Here is a 22,716-nt window from a genome sequence, read left to right as displayed (position 1 = left end):
ATGCTTGATTTTCGAAAATCTCATATGATATCATGATATTAATTACCTAACTTAAAAATCAATCAACATAAATCACGATTTTTTTTTTTTTTGCATTTTTCAAATAAATTTCGGCCACAATATTATGAATTGCCATGTGGACACCGAATTTGAGAGTTTTAGTTTGTGAAGCTCTAGAATTGGTCGGTGATTGTGAGCTTGCCATGTAGGATTTAGGATTTTACTTTAAATAATAGTATAGATATAGATATTTTGTAATTAACAGTGACTTATTTTATACATATGTAGATTAGTTGCCCAAATTACAACATAAGAAAGTTTACAACTAATGCACATGCATTGACCTTCACGTAAATAAGAAGAATTATTCTTGATATATATAGGTGGCAATAAATAAAATTTCCCATGATTATATGATTGTAAAAGATTTCAATATTGAATTGTTATTTTCCATGATAGGAAAGTTATTCTTGATATAGGTGGCAATAAATAGCTGCCAATAGCTTATGAAAATAATTGTTCATTGTTATTATACACGTAAATATATGCTGTAATATTTCCATCCAAATAATTCCTACATTGAGTGAAATTCTGTAACAACTCACAAGTTTGTCCTTAGGCTTCACACAACATTGTAGAGGACATTGCTGCATCTATCCGGTGGGTAATCTACCCTATTAATAGAAGCATTAAAATATGTTATCACTATCATCACTTACCATTACTCTCTATTAGTATTGGGTATATTATCTGGTGGATAGACTAATTATTTTCCCATTATAGAATATGTTTGGATAAAATTAAATATACCCCCTACTATTATCCAACCAGAATATGATAGGGTTGGTAGCAGCTTAGAATCTTCCTAAAGCTGATGCCATTGTAATGGAAGTAGTATTTGTTTTTCTTGAGGGGGAGTAATATAATCTATAAACAACACATGATAAAGGCTTTCTTCGCAGAAATTAATTAATTATAGCGCTTATTAGGCTGTTGGAGTGAATTTCTCCACATTGTAAAAAATTAATTAATTATAGTGCTTATTGATCATTGTAAACAATCGAAAGTACCAGTATTACATATGAGAAAAATAAAAACATTTATAATAGTACTTTTGCTTGTTTAGTTTCAACAATTAACTAATGTCTTTTTCTCGAATAGAAGTATTAAGAAATGAGGAGATAGGATCAAATTGAACCCAAATGTCCATATTTTTTTTACATATGAGGTAAATTATCCCAAAACCTTTACCAAAAAAGAAAATACTATATTTAAACGCACTTAAAATGAAAATTGTTCCAATACAACCATCTAAAAGGTAACTAACCAACTTGCATACTCTTTAAAATATTAGTATTTAAATAATTAAAATAACAATTAAAAATGTTAAACAACCAAGTGAGATATGATACACTATTTAATTCACGCAAGCTTTGCTAATTGCTGTGTAAATATCAAAGTTTGATACTAAAAATTTAATGCTACGACAGATTTACCAACGCTGTAAGACTCAATTTGAAAGTTGTATTTTTTTTTTTCAAAGGTACATAAAGAGCGTCTAATAGAATCTCTATTTTAGGAAGAGATAACTAGTGAAACAAAATACAAAGGAAAAGAAAATGGGACAAATAAAAGTCTAAAAGTTGTAGAAGGTTAGGAAATGAGTTGCAATTCAAATTGTGGACAATCTACTAAAGACATAATTGGATCGAAGGTAATGCATTATAAAGGTAATAGAAGCTGAAAAATGAAGAAAATGAAAGTAAGATATAATAGTAGATGCGATAATGTGTTACTTGCGTAAATAGGGGGGATCGTTACCCCCAATTTATTGGATAATAATTACTCACCAAACATGAGGGTAATAACTTCCCCTTCCATTTCTCCCTCCATGTAGTATCTATATCATCTAGTCCAACATCACACTAAATTTTAACTCAAGTTTCTTCCACTGATCTACACTACCCCCTCAATTCCTTACTATTAATACAAGCATGGTCTAAGAATTAATTAATCCAGCTATAATTTTTATTTATGCACAATACAGCTACAATGACAAGTATGCCTCATTGGTAATGGGAAAAATAATCCCATCCCATGGGCATCAACAGAACACAACTTTCCAACATAAACCGTCTAGTTGTCTTCACAAGTTCCACCCATTCATAAAGAGCTGTTATGCAGTTTGACGACAGGCTCCTTGCAGTCAAAACAGCTTCCTCAATACTAAATATCAACAATAAAAATCCATCGAGCATCACAAGAATTCTGACGAAGAGAGCAGCTTCCAAGTGATTTTCGTTTGAAACTGGTAAGGATTTAATCATGGAAATGAAGTGTGGATATTGCTGATCACTAACCATTCCTAGGATGACTTGCCAGCCTGCATCAGTATGTGTTAAAACCATGCAAGGATAGGTCGACTCCAAAATCTTAGCAATTTGATGCATCGTCTTCCACCAATGTTCAGAGATTGAAGATTTATTCTGCAGCATTCATCACAGATGATGACCATCCAGTTACCAAACAACCTCTTCTGAAGATTAGTACATGATTATCGACCAAAGCCTATAGATATTACATATCAAGGATCATATTTACACAAGTTCCTCAAAGCGGTGTCAAAATCTACATAAACTATGGAGGTGTTATCTTTTGTACGTAATTTTTTAGCCTCATTTAACAAATAATCAGCTATCTTCTGTGCCGAACACTTCCTATCCGTAGAATATCTTTCCTTTGCCTGCATTTAATCAAAAATTTCAAAGGTCAGTGATGAAATAAAGCTTATTATGATCCTTTCCTCCTATAGTCACAAAGACAAGAAAGTTAGCAGGAATAATTAGCTAACCTGAAGAACAAGCTGATTCGCCTTCTTTGCACTGATGACATCCCACAAACCATCACTGTGTTACAAAATAATATGGTGAGACATTTCAAAGATCTAAAAGGCATTTCCAGGTCCATATAATACATGAATGATGCAGACACATTTCAAAAAGAGAAATCTCAAGGAAATGATCCTCCACAGAGCTAACAGATCTCATTAGTTAACATATTATCAAAAGAAGTTCGAGAGATAAATTGTAATAGGCATTTGCATGTCCATGTAATATGTGCAAATGGTTCCACCACATCTCTAAACATAATGTAGCAAGTTAAATAGATTTCCTACGCGTTGATTAGGATTTAGGACTATTGACTTATATTTGATACTAAAAGCACATGCTGTGCAGGATGCCAGGCTCCTGGTCAAGTGTGGCAGATATGTTACCTTGCCAATACTGCAAAGTCTTCATTTGCTTGACCAACACGGACAACTTGACTTATATACGGCTCTGAACTAAATCGAGCATCCTGTTCCTTAAGAAACTTGTCACCAAGCATTCTCCCAAGGTTTAAACCTGAATCCAATATTACCATTGGCAAATAAGATAGTATTTCATAAAAATTGGAAAGGTTATCAGGAAGAAGAGATGTTTGCTTTTAGTTTCAGTGAGGTAGTAAGTTCCTATGGATGCCCAAGGCAACTGTAAGTCTGTAAATAATGTTTTCAACAATCATAATCAATACACATAAATCAGAGACAAGATAATGTTCTGTTTACCGCATAGGCGTGTGTCCCCATCCTTCAACGGCTCTCCTCTTCCATTGATACGCTGCCTCTCAGAATAGCTTGTTATCCTATGGTCTTCAGTCATTTTCATCTGTTTCTCAACGACACTGCAAAGGGATTAAGAATTATAGTCATATTCTAGCAAACATGATAATAAACTAGATAGCACATTAAATTCCACTAGTAATTGATAGCAAACTTTAAAGAACAGCACCACAATAACCATCATTTCACATCCAGTATCCTAAATGATCTTTATGGAAAACTGCTGATTAATAAAAAAGAAAGAATCTACACTCGACAATTTAGAGTTTGCATATACTTTTTTACCATATGATATTAATATCTCAAATTCTCAATGCCAAGTTACAATTCTGCAAATCAAATGCTAGAGGTAAAGTGATCAATCTTGTGAACTAACTCAGAAAGGGTTGTGAGCAATCTTGTTAGGGAATTTTATTGTTATAATCAAAGCTGAGCACTATGAATTAATTGCATTCTCATAAACTTCATGTGACAAAAGTTAAAAATGCTGATTGAAGAGCAGTTTTATGTTTTAAATTTGAAAGGGCAGATACTCCATGTGACTGAAGTTGAATGAAGCTGATTTGAGGGCAGTTACAGATATGAAGTTAAGCATCAAATAGAAATTGCGTAAGTGCATACTTCATTACACAAGCCGAGTCTCCAACATTGGCACATTGAGCAAAGAAACTGTCATAACCATCACCCCAAACCAAAAGTAATGTCGCAGTACAACCCTGGAAGAATTAGAGTTATGAGCAATTAAAAAACTTTGAAGTTTGAACTCAAAATGCATAAATCAGAAAGACAAAAAAAAGAAACAACTTGTGTTGAAGCAACATCTGGAAAAAAAAAAGTCTCCAATCACCAAAATTATATCAAGCTCAAGATCTAAAAGTTGTGCAAAAAAGATGCACAAAAATCAGATCTGAATAGGTCAAAAACCACACAATAGTAAAGCATAAATCTCATTACAAGTACACTCGAAGCAATTTTACTCTCACACTGAGAATGCATAAACAGATACTTCCCCAATCAATAGATCAACATTTGTATTTTGTTCTCCTATTCAAATGATTTAACAATTTTATTATATGGCATCCTGTGTATTTCTTCATTTTTTTTTCTGAACCATTATCTCAAAAGTGCAATTAGATGATTCTTTCTTCAAGTAACTTATTCTTCTACTTCTACAATAAGAAAAGACCATAATACTTCCTTGATCCGTGAAATATTCCTCATTTCCATTTATGCTTTGCTTTCGAAGAGAATAAATTATACAATTATTCTCAAATGCATACTTTGAATGTTTTTTTTTTATGATAGATGATTTTAATTCTATCTTTCAATCTGATGATGAATAAGTGGTGTTGTGGTTAGTCAAAATGAGACTCAGGATATGGCAAATCTCATTCTTTCTTCAAATGTCATTGAAGCTCCAAGCATGGGTTTGTTTTATTGTTGGACAAATAAAGGATTGGGTGATGACAGAATAGCCAGTAGAATAGATAGAGCTTTTGTTAATGCTCTTTGGATGGACCATTACACAGAAGTGAAAGTTAATTATCTTCCTTATGCCATCTGTGATCATTCCCCCTTGGTGTTAAATATGGAGCCTAGTGTTGATGAGGGTGGTAGGCTTTTTAAATTCAACAATATCCTTTGTGATCATGAGTCTTTTGAAGATACAATGGGGACCGCGAAGTGAATGATAGATTTAAGATGAAGCAAAGTCTGGATGAAGCTTAAGAAGGTTTAAATAGCCCTCAAAAGCTTACATTCCAAGCATTATGAACATGCTCATCTTAAAATGGAGGAATTTCGAAGGAAACTAGCTGCTTTGCAAGCTTTGCCCCAATTGCAAGATGAGATAGGTATGCAGCAAGAAGAGAAGAGTGTTATGCCAAGTTGAGATTCTGGTCAAAAGTTGATGAGAATATTTTGAGACAAAAAGCTAGGTCAAAAAGCTAGGATCAACTGGCTATCATCTGGTGATTCCAACTCAAAACTTTTCTTCACAACTGTTAAAATTAGGAAACCAAGAAATAGATTGGTTCTAATGTATACTGAAGATGATACTCCACTTACCAACACAGCAAATATTCAGCAGGAATTGGTTGGATTCTATGAAAAATTGCTGGGGACTTGTGAGACATTGATCTCTCTTCTGTGAGAGATGGTCCCACTTTGAGTACTGAAGCTAAGGATATGGTGAGCCAGCCTATTATTGATCAAGGGATTGACAATGCTCTATGGTCAATTGATGACTCTAAGGCCCAGCCATTGATGGTTTTAATGCCATTTTCTTCAAGAAATGTTGGCATCATATTAAGAAACACATTTATGATGCAGTTCAAGAATTTTTTCAAAAGGCTTACATGCAAGGGCCTATAAACATTACTGTTGTGACTGTGGTGCCTAAGAAAGATGAAGCTAGATATGCTAAGTATTATCGTCCTATAGCTTGTTGCACTATCCTCTACAAAATAATATCTAAAATCATCACTCATAGATTGCACAAGGTTATGGGGGAGGTGGTTAATCAGTCTCAATCTGGCTTTATTCCAGAGAGACACATTGCTGATAATATAAACTTAGCAACAGAATTAATTAGAGGTTATGGTAGAGCTCACATCTCTCCAAGGTGTGTAATCAAGGTAGACATCAGGAAGGCTTATAACTCAGATGAATGGTCATTTCTTGAGGCTATGCTACATGAACAGGGGTTTCCAAACCAATGTATTAGATGGATTTTGGCATGTGTTCAGAGTGTTTCCTACTCTATTTTGATCAATGGTATCCCTACCAAAGCTTTTAGAGCTAAAAAGGAGTTGAGACAGGGAGATCCTCTCTCTCCCTTTCTCTTTACCCTCATGCATGGAGTACTTGAGTAGGTGTCTGGGCAGGCTTAACCATGACTTTAACTTCCATCCCAAATGTAAGAGACTTCACCTTACACATCTCATGTTTGCTGATGATTTGTTGTTATTTGCAAGGGCTGACATGAGCTTTATTACAAAAATTATGGCAGTTTTTCAATCCTTTTCTCAAGCTTTTAGATTAGAAGCAAGTATAGAAAAAAGTTGATTTACATAGAAGGGGTTAGACCTGATGAAGCTGAAATATTCGGCAGTTACCAGTTGGTAACCTCCCTTTTAAGTAATTAGGAGTTCCACTTACTCTTAAAAATTGACTTTTTCTCAATGCATATTTTCCCTCTCTCAAAGAAAGTTATTAAAGTTGTCGAAAATATTTGTAGAAAGTTTCTATGGACTGGGTCTACTAATGACTCACATAAAGCTCCTGTAGCTTGGGATGATTTTCATAACCAAAATCTGCACGGGGTAGGAATCTAGTTGATGTGAAGCTTCGAATAAGGCTGCCATCTTGAAGCTGCTATCGGCTTTGGCTTTCAAGAGTGACAAACTCTGGGTAAGGTGGGTTAATGCTTACTACATAAAGAGAGGCTCTGTGAATAGTGTTGCTATAAATAACAACACATCTTGGCTCCTAAGGATACTGTGGTGCACAATGATCACTTTAGTATAAAAGTCTACACCATGCTCCTTGGTATTGGAGATTCTGTTGATTGGAGAAGATCTCCCAAAAGTAAATTCATTTTGTGGCTTGCAGTCCAAAACAGACTCTACACTACAGAAAGGTTAAGCCAATGGAACATTCAGTGCAACAGAATGTGTTGTCTTTGTGATAAAGATCAAGAATCAGTGAATCATCTCTTTTTTGAGTGTGATTATGCTGTTGGTATCTGGCATCCTATTCTTCAGTTGATGGATATTAATCACCAGGGTCAAGGCCTAGGTTATATGTTATGTTGTTTACAGAGACAGTTTATGCGGTCTGGATGCAACGCAACAACAAGATGTTTAGAGGGTCTTGTATGGCTATTAATCATGTAATGAAGGTATTATTTTTAAAGTCTCTGCTAGATGTGAAGCTAGGGATAGACTTTTGTTGCTTTTCTAGGAGCTTGGTTGGTTGGCTTCCTGCTCTCTCTTTTGTTTGAGATGAGTTTTGGTGTGTAATCCTATTCTTTTAGTAGCCAATAATAATTTTGAATTGCCAAAAAAAAAAAATTGTTTTTTTATGGAGCAGTAGATGTTTACAATAAAGGAAGATGTTGGGGGCAGGGGGAGGTTTCCAACAAAAAGTGAGCGGTGGTTAATTAGGGTAGAGAGAGTAGTCAATAAAGTAGACCATGAGGATATGATGCAAATGTGGGCCAGCTAAAAACTTTACAGCAAATAAGAAGCACTATACAAGCAGATGATGAGAATAAGTCCATTTTTTTCCTTCAGCATATCTTAAGAGCAGCACAGAGGAACGAGCAGCTAAACTTTCAGCTTTAGGTTATTGCATGTCTGCTACTCTGCTCCAGTGAAACAGAAAAAAAAATTCGCAGTTTGTGTGGATCACCTTGTGTGCATGTGCACGCACAAAACCAACTTATATATTATATCTATATTGCCATGTCAGACAAGCCTCGACCTATTGTTTTGATTAAAAGATGACTTCCCAATTCACATAACTAGAATACTTTTTGGTCATTATTTTCCATACATAGGTCATACTTTCCAGTTCACAAGTCTATCAGAAGGGTGCTACAGGTATTTCAAGTTAAAATCAGGTCATGATTCTGGTGAACTTTGATTCCAAATGCTGAGCTTAGAACCTGCACATAACAATATAAGGGTGGTTTTAGGCATTACAAATAGGCTTGTGAAATTGGTGCGTCAGGCATATTCAGGCTCAGTACACGACGATTTTCCAACGCTTTTCGTCAAAACAATGTTTAGTTACTTTTCCTTGTCATTTAAGGTTTCGGGGCAAAAAAAAGTGGGTCGAATACCCTAAAAGTTTCAGGCAGGTTCTAATTGAGTGTTGGGCAAGCCAGTCAGGTAAAATTTTCCTGGGCTGGATTTGGACTTACATTATGAGTCCAAAAATATTTCAAACTGGACTTGGACTCAACCTTTTGCAGTCTGATTCCAATTTTGAGTCCAAACTTTTATTTGTAGTATATTTGGATATCTACTCTATATTAATAAAGGTATATGAACGGGTTGAATTTGTCAACGACCATTACCTGCTTTTAAAATGATTAGTTGTGCCAGATTGAAATTACTTTTTCCAGATAAAAAAAGGTTTAAATGGGCTAAAACGAAATTAAAAATAACAATTTGAAAATTTGGACAAGATTGGACTACATCTGGATTTAAAGGAAAAAAAAAAAATTGGACTAGACTAGATTGGACTTAAGAACTTTTTGGATTGGACTTGGACTCAATTTCTCAAGTCCAAAAAAATTTGAACTGGACTTGGGCTTGGCAAATTCTCTAGTCCATCCAAATTACACCCTAGATAACATTGGTAATATGATATATACAGTGGTTATGTCAACATAAATATTTTTTTTTTTATTAGGAAATTAAGTCAACCCAAGGACTAACCCTTACAAGGCTACTAGCCTGTAGGAAACACCAGCACATTGGCTGGTAAGGCATGCATAGCATGATAAGGAAATACCACAGCATAATGCTGGGGGTAAGGATCGAACCCCTGACCTCAAGGGCCAAGAGGGAGCGCTCTACCCACTTGAGCTAACTCCTATCCTTCTGTCAACATAAAATTATAATAAGGAACTTTCGCAAGTTGGCAATTGCAGTTTCTTGTTTCTACCGAATCCTTCTGCTCAATGTTTCTTTAGATTTTTTCTTATAAAAAGTTAAAAACATAAAAATCTCCAACTATAGAAGTCCACAAGTATGTCAAAATGAACAAGCAAGATAGCTATGATGTTCTCATGCTTTAAATATTCTCAGGTGGTTATATTAAATACAGCCACGGAATATCTAGTGTTTCATAATGATCTAAAATGGAAAAATGTGGGTCCAGACTCCATATTCATCATGAACCGTTACATTTCCGTAGTCACATTCAATATGACCGCATAAGAATTACGCCAGTGCACATGTCAACAATCAAAAATGATGCAAGAAAAGGCCTCACATCCATATTAAAGACATGGTCCAGATTAAAACCTCATAATAGTGATTCAAACATGCTTCTGTCTGAGAAAATGCTTCGCTTAGGACATCCGAAGCATCTTGTCGAGATAGAACCTTTTCCCTTCTTAGAGGATCTAACAAAATAGTTGCCACTATCTCTGGAAGAATTCTGAAAACAAATAGTAAACATCAGTTAATTATTTATTTTAAATCTGAAAGAAAAAACAAGAAAGAGCATCATATGAAGCATATCTGTCACTTAAAGACACGCTAGCACAAAATTAGAAAGGAAAAATTGTTTTAAATAAGCCAACCTTTACGTGATCTTCCCAAAATAAGTCAAACTATGGATTATTCCTGATTAGGTTAAGCTTGTAGGGCCATTGTCTTGTTTTGAGTTTTATCCGAAAATCTTGTATTTGTGACCTGTTTTAATAGGTTAAATGCCACGTGTTGCAATATGACAGGCTTGCTTATTCATTTTTACTCTCTCTCCTCCCTCCTCCTCTCATTTTTCTCTGTCCTCCCCTTCACCTCCAAACACTAGCACCTTCATCTCCCAACACCAGCACCTTCACCTCCCCTTCTTTCTCTGTCCAAACACTCACTTTGCTTCTCTCATCTTTCTCTGTCCTCCCCTTTCCCCTTCACCTCCAAACACCAGCACCCCTTTTTTCTCCTTCTCCCCCTCTTCACCGCTGCTAATACCAAATCACCACCCCTCTTTGAACCCGACACTAATCCACACCACCACAACCACAACCTCACCCACACTATTTTGTTCTTCCTTTTGCTTTACTTCTCTCTCCTCCGTGAAAGCACCACACCACCACTCTGTCAGTGCTCTCTCCTCCGTGAAGCCTCCACCATCAAACACCACGGTCTATCTTCTTCCTCGCCTCAATTTTCCGTCGTCACCCCAATAAATTTCCTTTAAATTCTGCACAAAATCCAAGAAAACCCACTAATTTCTCTCAATTTCTTCAATGACTGAGTTACAAGACCGAATTATTCCATCAATGAGGTGATGAGAATATGTTATCTTGTGATTTAAGAGATTGGGTAGGACTGATTTTAGGGAGAGGGGGAAGAAGAGTAGCAGCGAGATAGGGGCCGGGGAGGGAGAAGAGGATTGGGAAATTAGAATCATGGAGGGGGTGGGGAAGAGAGTGGGGGAGGGGTGTTCACAGGGATGGGGAATCAAAATCGGGGAGGGTGGTGTTTGCAGTGGTGGGGGAAGAGGGTGGGGATGGGGTGTCAATGGGTTTGTTTCAGTTTTGGGTGGGTTGATAGGTGGGTCAATGGGTTTTTTTTGAAGTCAAACTTTTTTATTTACCAGTTTATCCGGTTACCGGTCATGCAGCTTAATTAAAGTTAATAGTGCTACAATGTTGACTTGACTAGGAATAATCAAAAGTTTAACTTAAAAAGGGAAGACCATGCAAAGGTTGGCTTATTTAAAATAATTTTTCCAATTAGAAATTCAAAATGTCAAAAAATTATCAAGTAGCACCACTTTAGGCAAGTGACGACAGTTTCCAACATCTCAAGTATTGATCGCATTTAAAGTAATAAAAGCTTGACCTAAATAAAACAAAAAAAGCCAGTAAGGTACATCAAAGCTTACTATATAAATAAAGAAGTTTTGAAAGACAAATGACAAAAAAGAGGGAAAGAGAAGATGCTAATATGAAGATAATACGAAAAACGAAAAAAGTGGATAGAGAATTTGTTCTGGAAGTAAAATCTGAACTAACTTATCACAAAAGAATATATCCGCAGTAAACAGTTTATTACACAATGAAAACAGTTATATCTTGAATTCATGAGTTTACAAGGATGAATGACGAACTGACAACTTATCACATCATTATAAAGAGAATTTAAGAGTTCATCTGAAGCTCAATGGCGATGCTGCAAATTTTTTAAAGGGAATCATGGTAGCTTCATGAAGTGGAATATCACAGTTCAGAATGGAGCCAAAAATATAGCACATCTAAGTGGTAGTTTCATGAGGTGGGATAAATCAAACATAGCATAAACATAAGAGAGGATAGCACTGCTGCAGACCTGTGGTGCTGCCACCTCACACACTGCTAAAAACCACATGCTAAATTTGTAAAAATTAAGCGTGTGTTTGGCACTAGCTGAATGGAAAATTTGGCAGAAATCGAATAGTTAGCTAAAATCAAGCTCATAATTAAGTGTGTGTGTGGCAAATTTGGCAAGCTAGCTGAATGAATAATTGACTGCAATTGAATAATTAGCTGAAACCAAGTTCACAATTAAGTGTGTTTGGCAAAACTAGCTACATACTGCGAAATTAATTAAAAGGTGCCTAAGTGCTGATAAGTACACTGATTTTGTGAAATTATTTCACTACCTGAGATACTCAGCTACTTGGAAGACAGGGTGAAATAACTAGAAATTGATAGATCTTGATCATGCTTGCAAAACACTTACGGACTTACCTAGCTCAATCTTCCTCAACTAAGAATTTATGTTAAGAGCATCAATTTCAATTCTGCTTAGGAAGTAACTCAACCAGCTTATCATCTTAGCTAAAAGATCAACTTCAGCTCTTTTCATCCCTTTCCAATGACAAAAGTAGCTGCTGAAAATCAATCAACTCTTTCCCATCTATTTAACTTTGTCTTCAGGCAATTTTAGCCCTCAGCCAATTTTGTAAAAGCGCCCTAGAAGTTCAGCGAACTTAATAGTTGCAATTAGCATTGACAAACACACTCTAAGGCCGAATACTAGCGCTGTATCGCATATTAACTTAAATTTGTGACTGCATGAGTAGGATGACTGCATGAGCAGGACTTAAGAATAACTTCACAATTTGACCATAATTAGTAATTTAGTATGGATCTCAAATGTGAAAATTTTAATTTAATCTTAGTACGCGTTTACATTCAGCTCCCACATAATATAAAACAAAAAGTTAAAAGAAAGCCAAAAGTACTAACTTGCTCACAGACTGAGCTGCAACAGCTCCACCATGTCCATCGCATATACCGAAAAGTCCAAACTGTACAAAACACATCAGATTACATCAACTGCATACTAAGTAAAAATGGGAATGACAGACAGTATATGTGCACCTGATCTGCCCCAGGAAGCGGACATCGGTAATAACAGACATCTTCCATGGGAAGTCTTTTTCCTCCACGGCGCGTAGACATAGGATCTGATGCCATCCCTATACCAAATGGGACCTCTGATTCACTCAGAGATGTAACTTGCACCTGGCATGAGGTATAAAATGTCAGACTTTAAGAAGGACCACTGGCATGTAATTCCCATTCAAAAATAGATTTCATTCTTTCAATCTACTTCAAAAGTCAGCAGCCTATCAGCAAATAGGGAAAGAGATCTAATGCCAGTTATTATCAGCAAAACTAAAAGGCCAATGCTTGCAGGACTTCAGATCAAGCTACTGAATACAATTACAAAGCACGATGGTGGAAGCCTGGCGTCTCCAAACTATGCTACTAAAACACAGGTATAAGTGCCGGGTACATGTATATATCATGAGTCAGACACATCAAGGACCAAAATTTTGGACAAGATACTGTCCAGAAATTGGACATGGATGCAGGGCATGGCATTTGACATACTTTTCTCTTATCATGTTATAAAGCTAATGCCCGTTTATGAGCTTATATGACATACTTTTCTCTTCTCTTTAAATTTTATCATACATTTTATCTCTATGGATATATGGTTCACTATATTTGATGTGCTAGGGCAACCAATTGAAGCATCGGATAAGAATTTCATACCTTAGGCAGGGTGTGAGTGTTTGATATGGGCAAGAGAACATGAAGTGTCTAAGTAACATGATTTCCAAGTGCAATTGGAAGGGTAAGAAAGACAGACATGATAAAAGAGATACTCACAAGGGCATATTAAGTGTTCAACAGAGATCTAGAGAGCATTTGGTTGAAAGGAAATATTTCCGGAAAAAGGGGTTTTCTACTTTCCTGAGTTCTGTTTGTAAATAATGAAAACTAGTAATCCCAAGTATGGGAAATATATCTCCCAAGGATGAAAATCATTACATTTTAACGGAAGGAATGCCACATTATCCAGCATAATTCTTAGTTTCTTACTTTCCTTTCTCTCATGCCAACCATTGTCTTTCGTCTATTTTCATTTTTCCTTTCTATCTAACTTTCCCTGTAAGGAACCAAGAAAAAGCTAATGTAGAATTATATTTTCCCTTCTATTTCACACAAAATATCACATTCCACTTAAGATGTTTTATGTCCAATCAAACAGAGGCTTATGAAACTTAACAAGCCTATTACAGAGTTATAGTTCTCAAGCAGATTTGCGAGAAGCAACTAGGTCGCCTGTCCAATTAAGTGGAAAAATGCCTCTTTTGATGTTGCTGTTCTTTTGCTCTTGTCAAGATGCTTCAATAGATTGCACGCATATACCACAAGCAACAAGAAGTCTGACTGATAAGTACTTTCGATTGCCTTTTCAATTATTTCCAATTTCCTGTGGATGAAAGGAGGCTGGAGGATATTCAACAGAAAGTAACAAAATCCCACTGATTCTGTATATGGTATTAAACTCTATAATCCTTTTCTGAAATAAGTAAATAGCTTTAAAAGGTAGCCAAGACATTAGTCATTCAGGACTTGATTCCACAAAATACCTATAACAAATGAAGCTCAAGAGACAATTCCATAAAATGGCAATGTTTACAACACTAAGAGGATGACACACTTAACTCTTATTCCTGTTGGACATTGTAGTGCAGAAATCTATCTCCGGAGTACCTTATTAATAAAGTCGCACGATTATTGGATGTATATGCCATATTGGAAAATTTCGAATGAAAGAACAATAGAACTTATCTGTCAATCAATCGTCACTCTCATTCCAACATACTGTCAGGTTATCTAAACTGTATATTCCACTCTATCTATATAGAACAAAACTTTGTTACATGCAAAACCAAATTATTATAAATGTTTGGTTTTCTTTTATCCACAACCCTTCACCTTTTATCTTAGGTAAGTATAAGATGCATTCGCAATTTCACATAAAAGAAATTTAAACAGCGAGCCAATAAAAGGCCACAAAGATAATATAATTTTAATATTCACACTTTTTTGGTGTTTCTACTTATCACAACTATAGAACTTACACTTATCTGCGAAGTGGTTCCAAGAGTTATTACATCACCGCTAACAAGCTCCTTTGGCTCACCCCAAGTTCTGCTTCCAGAATCAGGATGATGTACAGCCTTTGAATTTAGTAGAGTTCCATTGAGACTACCCATGTCCACTAGCTCCCATTTCAATGTCTGAAACGAACAAACAAGCAAGAAGTAACCCCTGAGAAAACTAAAGCAAGCAACGAAATAGAGCGAAAGTAATGTCAAAACTTATAAAACTAAAGACTATAAAGAATTACATTAGAATTCCAGTTTATCATAGCATGCCTTCCAGAAATCTCTGAATCTTTCAGCAAAAAGTTACTTGGTGGGACCCTTCCAAGAGTCAGAGGAAGCTTAGAAGCATCTGTAGGCAACACCGAACACCTAACCCCGCGTGCAGGACCAGTAATAACTTCAAGGGAGAGGCAGCTTCCTGCACCTCTAACAAGAACACAAAATGACATGCTTTACAGCTTAAATGAAATTAAATGCTTACTAGTTGTTCTGCACATGTATAGTTGGAACAATGAACTAAGTACCTTGATGTAGAATGCCAGTGGAAATACTCGGAGATTTGACATCATCTGGCCTAAGCCTTAGGTCACGATATGGGCCTTCCTTTATAGTGCTTTTCTGCTCTTGAATGTAACGGTTTGTCAAGGGACGCCTCAGTGTTTGACCAACCAAAAGGTCTTCTGCCTGATCACCTATGTCTAAAACTAAGCTAGCACCTAGAAAATGGGAAGGCGAAAGTATTAGCTCCACTAAAGTGTGATATGAAATTAGATAAGAAGCATACAAATTTGCGGACAAATGCAAAAATCTCTATGACAACATAAGGAATGCAAGCTACATGCTAACCACCTAACTAGATCACTTTATGATATGTATAATACTTTGTGATCCCAAACTACCATCAAGTTTAAATTAGTACTATTTCTGACCCCAAAATACTCATCAAGTTTACATGAGTACTATTTCTAGCATCAAAGCCTCCCTAAATGGACAAACCAACATGATAAATAAGGAGAAGAAAAAAAACTGATACAAAAGTTCGTCTCACTTGAAAGACAAACAGAAATGATAAATGAAGAGAAAAAATAAACTGATACAAAACATATGAAACTCTATTAAAATAGCTATCATTCAACATAGGTAGGGAGTTAATAACAAAAATGTCCCATTATTATATCTTCCAAGTTTTAGAATTTTCCATCTAGAGTGGTAGACTTGCACCACAGATGTTACTTTTACTCAATGCACTAACTTGACGAAGAGCTCCAACAAAAGGTTAGTGTACTTCAAATTCAAGAGCAAATTTATGGAAATTTACTTATTATCACATACATTTACTCGCCAGCAATATAATACTTTATCGGGGACATATTAAAATAACAACTTGAAGATCGAGAGCAATCAATAGCATAATTCCTAATACAAGGATAATAGACCGGGATAGCTAGGAAAATTAACATGCCTTGTGTCAAGTGAGGTGCAGGAGGGGGCAGCCTCTGTTTGTAAGTAAGGCTTTGTGCTCCAGGTGAACCGAAATGCCCTTCAGTTTGCAAATAAGAACCCTCTGAAGGGTTATTTTTCACCGATTCAATTATTTGGCTTGGGAGCTGATCGGAATCTTCTTGCACCAAAGGCCTCTCTAAGTCATCAACCTATCCTTAATATATAAAATCAACAAAAATGACAATCAGCAGACAGCAGCAGGACTAAAATGACATACCGTTGGTTACAACTTATAAGCACCAACTACATAGCTCATTTACTGGCAGCACAGCAATTATGGAGATCCGAAGCTAAATTAAAAGACAAAGATTTCATGAAGAGCTTAACTATTTAAAACTAAAGCTATATCCCTTATTTATGATCCCAGAGTTGGGAAGAATAATCTCTAAGTTGTTCAAGTTTTAAAATATCAATCACGATACTTGTGATGTCTCTTTTACTCAGAGACATGAGAAACCTGTAATCGCAATGTTTAGTCAAGGAAGGCCACCCATAAATCAGCCCAAATAGCTAAATCATAGAAGTGATTAAGTAAAACTAATCGGGAGCTAAAAAAACTACGGTGCTACTTTTAAGGTAATCATAGTAGCACAATCTAGTACAATAACCCCAAAACTCAGTACTTATTCCCCCCCCCCTTCCTTTTCTTTTCAAGGTAGAAAACTAGCAAAGCTTTTTCAGGTGTCGAAGCAGCAGCCTTACCATTGAGCTTGATCTACATTAAGAAAACCAATGAACAATGGTGTCGAGTACAAATTAAGTATACTGACAAGGCATGGCCTTCATATATCAGTTATTGACATATAAATGATAATTAAAATGGTGTCTTGATACTGGTCCTTTGACATCCATTTAATCAGCCTGATTATTTGTTCAAAGAGAATCATAAGCAGCGCGAATTGCCAGAAAGTTTCTCAAATCCGATCCTTGCATCATCTGATCTCGATCGGGTAACATTTTTTCGAAATACGGAGAATCAGAGGATTCATCATCAACAAGAAAAGAACAATCATCATAAAATATCAAAGGAGGAACAATCACTATAAAAGTTAAAATGCCTCTATGCCAATATATCTAAAAGGGCTAGAAAATCATTAAGATTAAGAACATAGCCAAATTTTGTCATAAATGCACTGCTGTATTAGAAATTTGCATTGATACTCCTAACTTACCCCTACAAGCTTATTAACACAATTTCAGTTAAATGCAAATAGTGAGCATGTCAGTGCAAGATAAAACTTATTTGCATTATGAACAGATCGTATACATATATTTTGAGATGAACTACAGATAACTTGCAGTACAAGTTGAAGTGTGGGAGTAAAAGAGCTTCATATACTCTAAGGAGAAACAGAAAAAAAATGATGCCACATAACTTCCAATAAAAGAAAGAATGACGTGTTTTGTCAATCCTTCTTCATTTAATCAAATAATTAGCCTAGTCTACCCAAGATCTTAGATGGGTTAAGTTTCCGCCAATCTACTTTTTCCACTTAATAACAAAAGATAGTAAAAAAATTTATAAAGTTGCTTGTTACTTGTCATTTACTTCCTCCATTTCACAATAAGTGAAACATAGAGAAAGTGAGGAGTTACCAAGGAATGTTGGCACCACAATAAAGTAGAGTGATGAAACAAAACAGTTGTGGTCCCCTCTTGCTTTTTGGTGACATATTTGTAATAAGAGTGAACTTTATTTATCATTCAGAGCATGGTTGCACTTATTGTGACTATTGCAAATAAGAGAAGTGTTTCACTTACTATGAAATGGAGGTAGTATTTAACAACCTCAATTGTGATTGCAATAGTACCCAAAATTCAAAAACGCTTTTGAATGGCCTAGACAAGATCTTTATATTAGTGCTACTAGGCGTGTAGCCCCCGCCACTAGTGATCAAACTTGTGATCTGTGCCATACACGACTTATGATTTAATATAAAATTAGTGAAAATTTTACTATAATTTTAATAGTTTTTCAATATAAATGTAAGTAGTCATTCAATAATACAACGACTAACTCATATTAACAGAATCATCATAAATGATTTAACTTCATTCTTTCTTATAAATTGGTTACACTTTCCACTTTAGTTCGTTTGTTTAAGATGAATACACGTTCTCTCTTGGCCAATTTTGGCAAGATTGTATTACTACTCTACTCTAACTATCCAAACTATCTCACTCTATCTCACCTTCTCATATCTACTTTTCCTTACTTTACCCGCACAACACCTAGTTTGCACCGAGTCAAGAACGAGGTCAAAAAGGGATACAAAGACGGGGACAAAAAGCAGCAAATCTGGAAATTCTAAAACAACAGGTAAGGCACGCTATAAGGAGAATAAGTCTCAAGTGAGGAACCCGTGATACATAGCCCAACACTACCTCTCTCCTCCACTTTTACTTACTTTATCTCACACAACACTATCTCTCACCTCTTGCCCTAATATACGTGCAGATAGTAACTATAATCAGCTTAAAGGAATTGAGGGAGTATAGGATTAGTAATCTCAATTCTCGACTACTTTACATATAACCTAAAGATTCGTATTGACTATGACTACATATAAAATTTTAGATATTACACATCTTTAGTAGTATCAAATATATACAACATATCCTATATTTAGTTTCTTGAAAAACATAGGGCCACTTAGCAGTCATGTTTCAGGTTCCAATTTCCCCATGTTGATCACTATGAAAAAAGAATACAAATATGTTCATAATAAATTCGCAAATCATGGGAAGAAAGTACTTTCCCTTGCTTGTCTTGTCTGTGCCGCACAAGAACCTTCCTAGTGATCATCTTCATCAAAAGAAAAGAACAAAGAAGGAAAAAAAAGATTTCAACTTTATTTTCAAAAGAAGCCTACTCCGTGAAGTCTAAAAGAATGATACCATTGATTTCTAATGGCTTTGCTTGGTTATGTTTCAGGTTGCAATCTGTCTAGAATTTTCTTTAAGGAAGCAAGGCATGTAATAAGTACACCAAAATATTCCTAAATAGATCAATATGGAGTATGGACCTCAATAGAATATCATTTCTCAAAAATTAATTTGCCACTCAATCAAAAGCAGGGGGGGCCTCCAAATTCAATACTAAAAGCGCATTGGACATCCAAACAAGATACCACTCGGTACAAAGCAAAGGAGGAGCCTTCAATATTCAGCATAATATGTACATCCGTTTGTCCCCGATCGAGCAATATGGATCAATTACCCCGGGAAACGAATAACTCGATAAAAGGCAAAGGAGGGGCCTGCAACATGCAGTAAACATAGTGCATCGGACATCCAAACACTTTACCACTCTAAACAAAGCAAAGGAGGAGCCATCAATATGCAATAAAGGCATATTGGACATCCCAGGTTAATACGGACAAGAAATGTAGCAACTTGCCAAAGCCCACCAGAGCATTCAAGGATCCCAGGTTAAACAGGCCAAAACACAGATCCCATCGAATATGACAAAGAGAAGTAGTGCATTACACCTTTCAGCAAATTATTACACACAAAAAAGAGATAGCAATAATGTGCAGGTCAATCATATCCCATTAGTGATTGCCTAAATAAGGTAGGTTATATGAGAACTAAATCAAACATGCGTATAGCCCTAAGAAAACCATTTCATTACCATATAGGTGCAATTTATTACCTGATAAATCTAGTTTAAACTAATACTTACCTTTCAAGTTTTAGCACCCAATCACGTCCCAATCGAACATAACAAACTCAATAATCAAGAAACATGTGGAGAGAAATGATGCAGCAAGTCTCTACATGTGCATGATAAGCTAGAGGCCAAACTCCAAATCCAACTTATCCATCAAGCAAACAATGCCCACCAAATAACTACACATCTAAAAGTTCCGGTGACAAAGCTCAAACTTGAGTTTCACATGAACATCCGAAGACTGTCACAAACGATGCATCTATTCATGCCATGGAAATGAAATTGCACACAAAGGACAAGTGCAACAGAACATTAAAAGCACCATTATCAATGATCAAGAAATAAGATCAAGCATGTAATCTTAAAAAAAAACCCTCAACAATGAATGAAAATAAAATAATAGTTTGATTGGGATGAAAATTTTGTATGGGTGAGTGAAATCATGAATAAGATTGTGGGATGAGTGATGTCAAGTGTCACTTTTTGACTGGGTTTTAGAATATACTAATTGTTGTAGAATTTCCAACATTTTTAATTTTGAAAAATACAAAATGAAAAAAAAATTTAAAAAATACCAATGACTCTATTTTTTCGAGCTCGATAAATAGAGACCTGTTTTGTTATATTTTGGATAATTTTTTTTAGCTATTAATGATTTCTCTAGTTTTGCTTATTTTATATGAAATATCTTCTATTTTTAGACTCTAAAAAAATAAAAAGTAAAGAGTAAGATAAACAAAAGTAGTTAGGTGGGGTCAAAAAGTAAGAGAAAGAGGGGAGAAAGTAGTTGGGATGATTTTTTTTGTTGTTCATGGTTAAGAGAATAGGTGAGAAAAGATTGTGGATGTTATTTTTTAGAGAAAGAAAGTTAGAAAGATAACAAGATGATCTTTGTTTAAGATCATGAATAATGGTGCTCTAAAGGACTTGTCAAAGAAGAGGACAGGCGGGTGCAAACGCCAATCCAACCACTCGTCTGAAGGTGGCACAGTTACATCATAATTTCAAACAACAAGAAGAAGCAAAGTTCCCTCATAAAAACCGCATAAGCACTTCTCTTACAAAATGTTAATTCATCTTATCAGCTACCTCAATTCTCTTTGTGACACTGTTATATCCATTAAACCGCATTGAAAGTTCGCACCCCAAATCTAGCAAATGCCAAACCAAACTACCGCAAACCCGAAGACGGCTATCCCGTCCCCTCGAAATTAATACACGATTTCGCCGTTCTAGCAATCAATAAAACACTAAAAACATCAACATACATGTTGGACATCCAAAAAAACATATAGAATCATTAATCATCCGAAATCGGCATCGTCTTTTCAATCAGCTCAACAAAATCACCCTAACCTAATGCAACAACTTCATTCAAGATAGAGTGAAATCCGAAAAATTTACAACAATCATCATCGTCAAACACAATCGCGATAAGTAAGAGCAATAAAAAAAAAACAATCCAATGAATTGTAAAGTACAAGTAAATTAGGAGGAGAGAGAAAAGGGAATTGACCTTGAAAGATAGACGTTGATGAGAACGAGAAAAGAATCGCCATGGTTTACAAGCGAGGAGGATGAGGAGGAGGACGAGGAGAAGCATGATGATGATAATGATGGTAACAATGTCGAATATCGCCATAGCATATGGGTTTCTCTCTCTAGAGAGGAGAGAGAAAGAGGAGAGGGTTGGGGGGGAAGGAGAAGGGGAAGGGGGGGTTGCGAGAAGAGCGCTGCTTTGAAATAGTCGCATTTAAATCATGTTTTCAATTTCAACACCTAAAAACTAAAAAGTGAAAACTCACACATGAATAATACACACACTCTTTCTTAGAGTCTTCTTCCCGTAGGCCGTACATACATGATACATGTGTACGTTTTATTTTCTGTCCTTGCTCCAGCTTCTGATTCATCAGGAGAGAGAATGAGATATCATCGCTTCAGGTTTCGCTGATGCTGCGGACGAGACGACACATGCATTACCCTCCTTCAACGATAATTTTTCTCTCTTTTTTTTTAAAGAAATTTTGTTTGTTTATGGAAATGGTTGATCACGTATGACCCAGCCCGAAAATGCCCAGTTTCTCGGGCCCATCATGATTTTGATTTTTTTCAATGGATTTTGCACAACTCAAAATATTTTTTTAATTTCATATTGATTTTGACACACAAACTCGATTATATATGGCCAAAATAGTAGGTTTTCTGCATAAAAATTTTCTCGCAATTTCACTCGACAAGACATGTGGGGTAAATTGATTCGGCCCGACCCATGTATTTGATCACCTTTAACAGAACAGTATAGGCATGGACTGTACTGCACGAGGCTCGGGTTGGCTTGATAAAAGCTGACTCAACCTGATAACCAACCCCAACCTGAAAATAGTGATTTTGGGTTGAGATTTTCAATCTGATTAGTCAAATGGGTAGACACGAACCCAACCTGAAAGATAAATGTGTTAGTTTAAGGTCGAAATTTTCAACCTAAAAATGACCAGCCTTACCTAATTTTTAAAATTGATGAAATTCATATATGTAGACAAATAATCGTGTCTCCCCCATTTAAGGATTCGCTGATGAAATAGACCGTGGTCTTAATTGGTTCGGGCCAAGGGGAGAGCAATCCAAAGAGCCATCCCAAAACTATTTAGAAAAAAGTGTTAAAGTCATGTTTTAAAGA

At 35.8% G+C, this 22,716-nt stretch overlaps 1 protein-coding gene across 2 annotated transcripts; it reads right to left on the bottom strand.

The window, feature by feature from the left end:
* Positions 1-1,748: 1,748 nt before the first annotated feature.
* On the bottom strand, positions 1,749-21,864 carry LOC104884103 (protein phosphatase 2C 70). Of its 2 annotated transcripts, XM_010668695.3 has the most exons (13): positions 21,553-21,854; positions 16,323-16,512; positions 15,385-15,576; positions 15,103-15,278; positions 14,834-14,992; positions 12,774-12,917; positions 12,639-12,700; positions 9,700-9,835; positions 4,283-4,377; positions 3,608-3,723; positions 3,275-3,404; positions 2,852-2,906; positions 1,749-2,743 (listed from the first exon to the last, which is right to left on the bottom strand). In XM_010668695.3, exons 1-13 carry the CDS (start codon positions 21,787-21,789, stop codon positions 2,585-2,587), a joined length of 1,851 nt encoding a protein of 616 aa, XP_010666997.2. In that variant the 5' UTR covers positions 21,790-21,854; the 3' UTR covers positions 1,749-2,584. The 2 variants fall into 2 exon arrangements, with proteins under 2 accessions (XP_010666997.2, XP_048493489.1); XM_048637532.2 differs by lacking the exon at positions 3,275-3,404 and having other exon boundaries at positions 21,553-21,864.
* Positions 21,865-22,716: the final 852 nt, after the last annotated feature.

This window comes from Beta vulgaris, chromosome 3 (assembly GCF_026745355.1).
Source record: "Beta vulgaris subsp. vulgaris cultivar EL10 chromosome 3, EL10.2, whole genome shotgun sequence".
Lineage (NCBI taxonomy): Eukaryota > Viridiplantae > Streptophyta > Magnoliopsida > Caryophyllales > Amaranthaceae > Beta > Beta vulgaris.
This window is presented reverse-complemented; position numbering and strand designations above follow the sequence as displayed.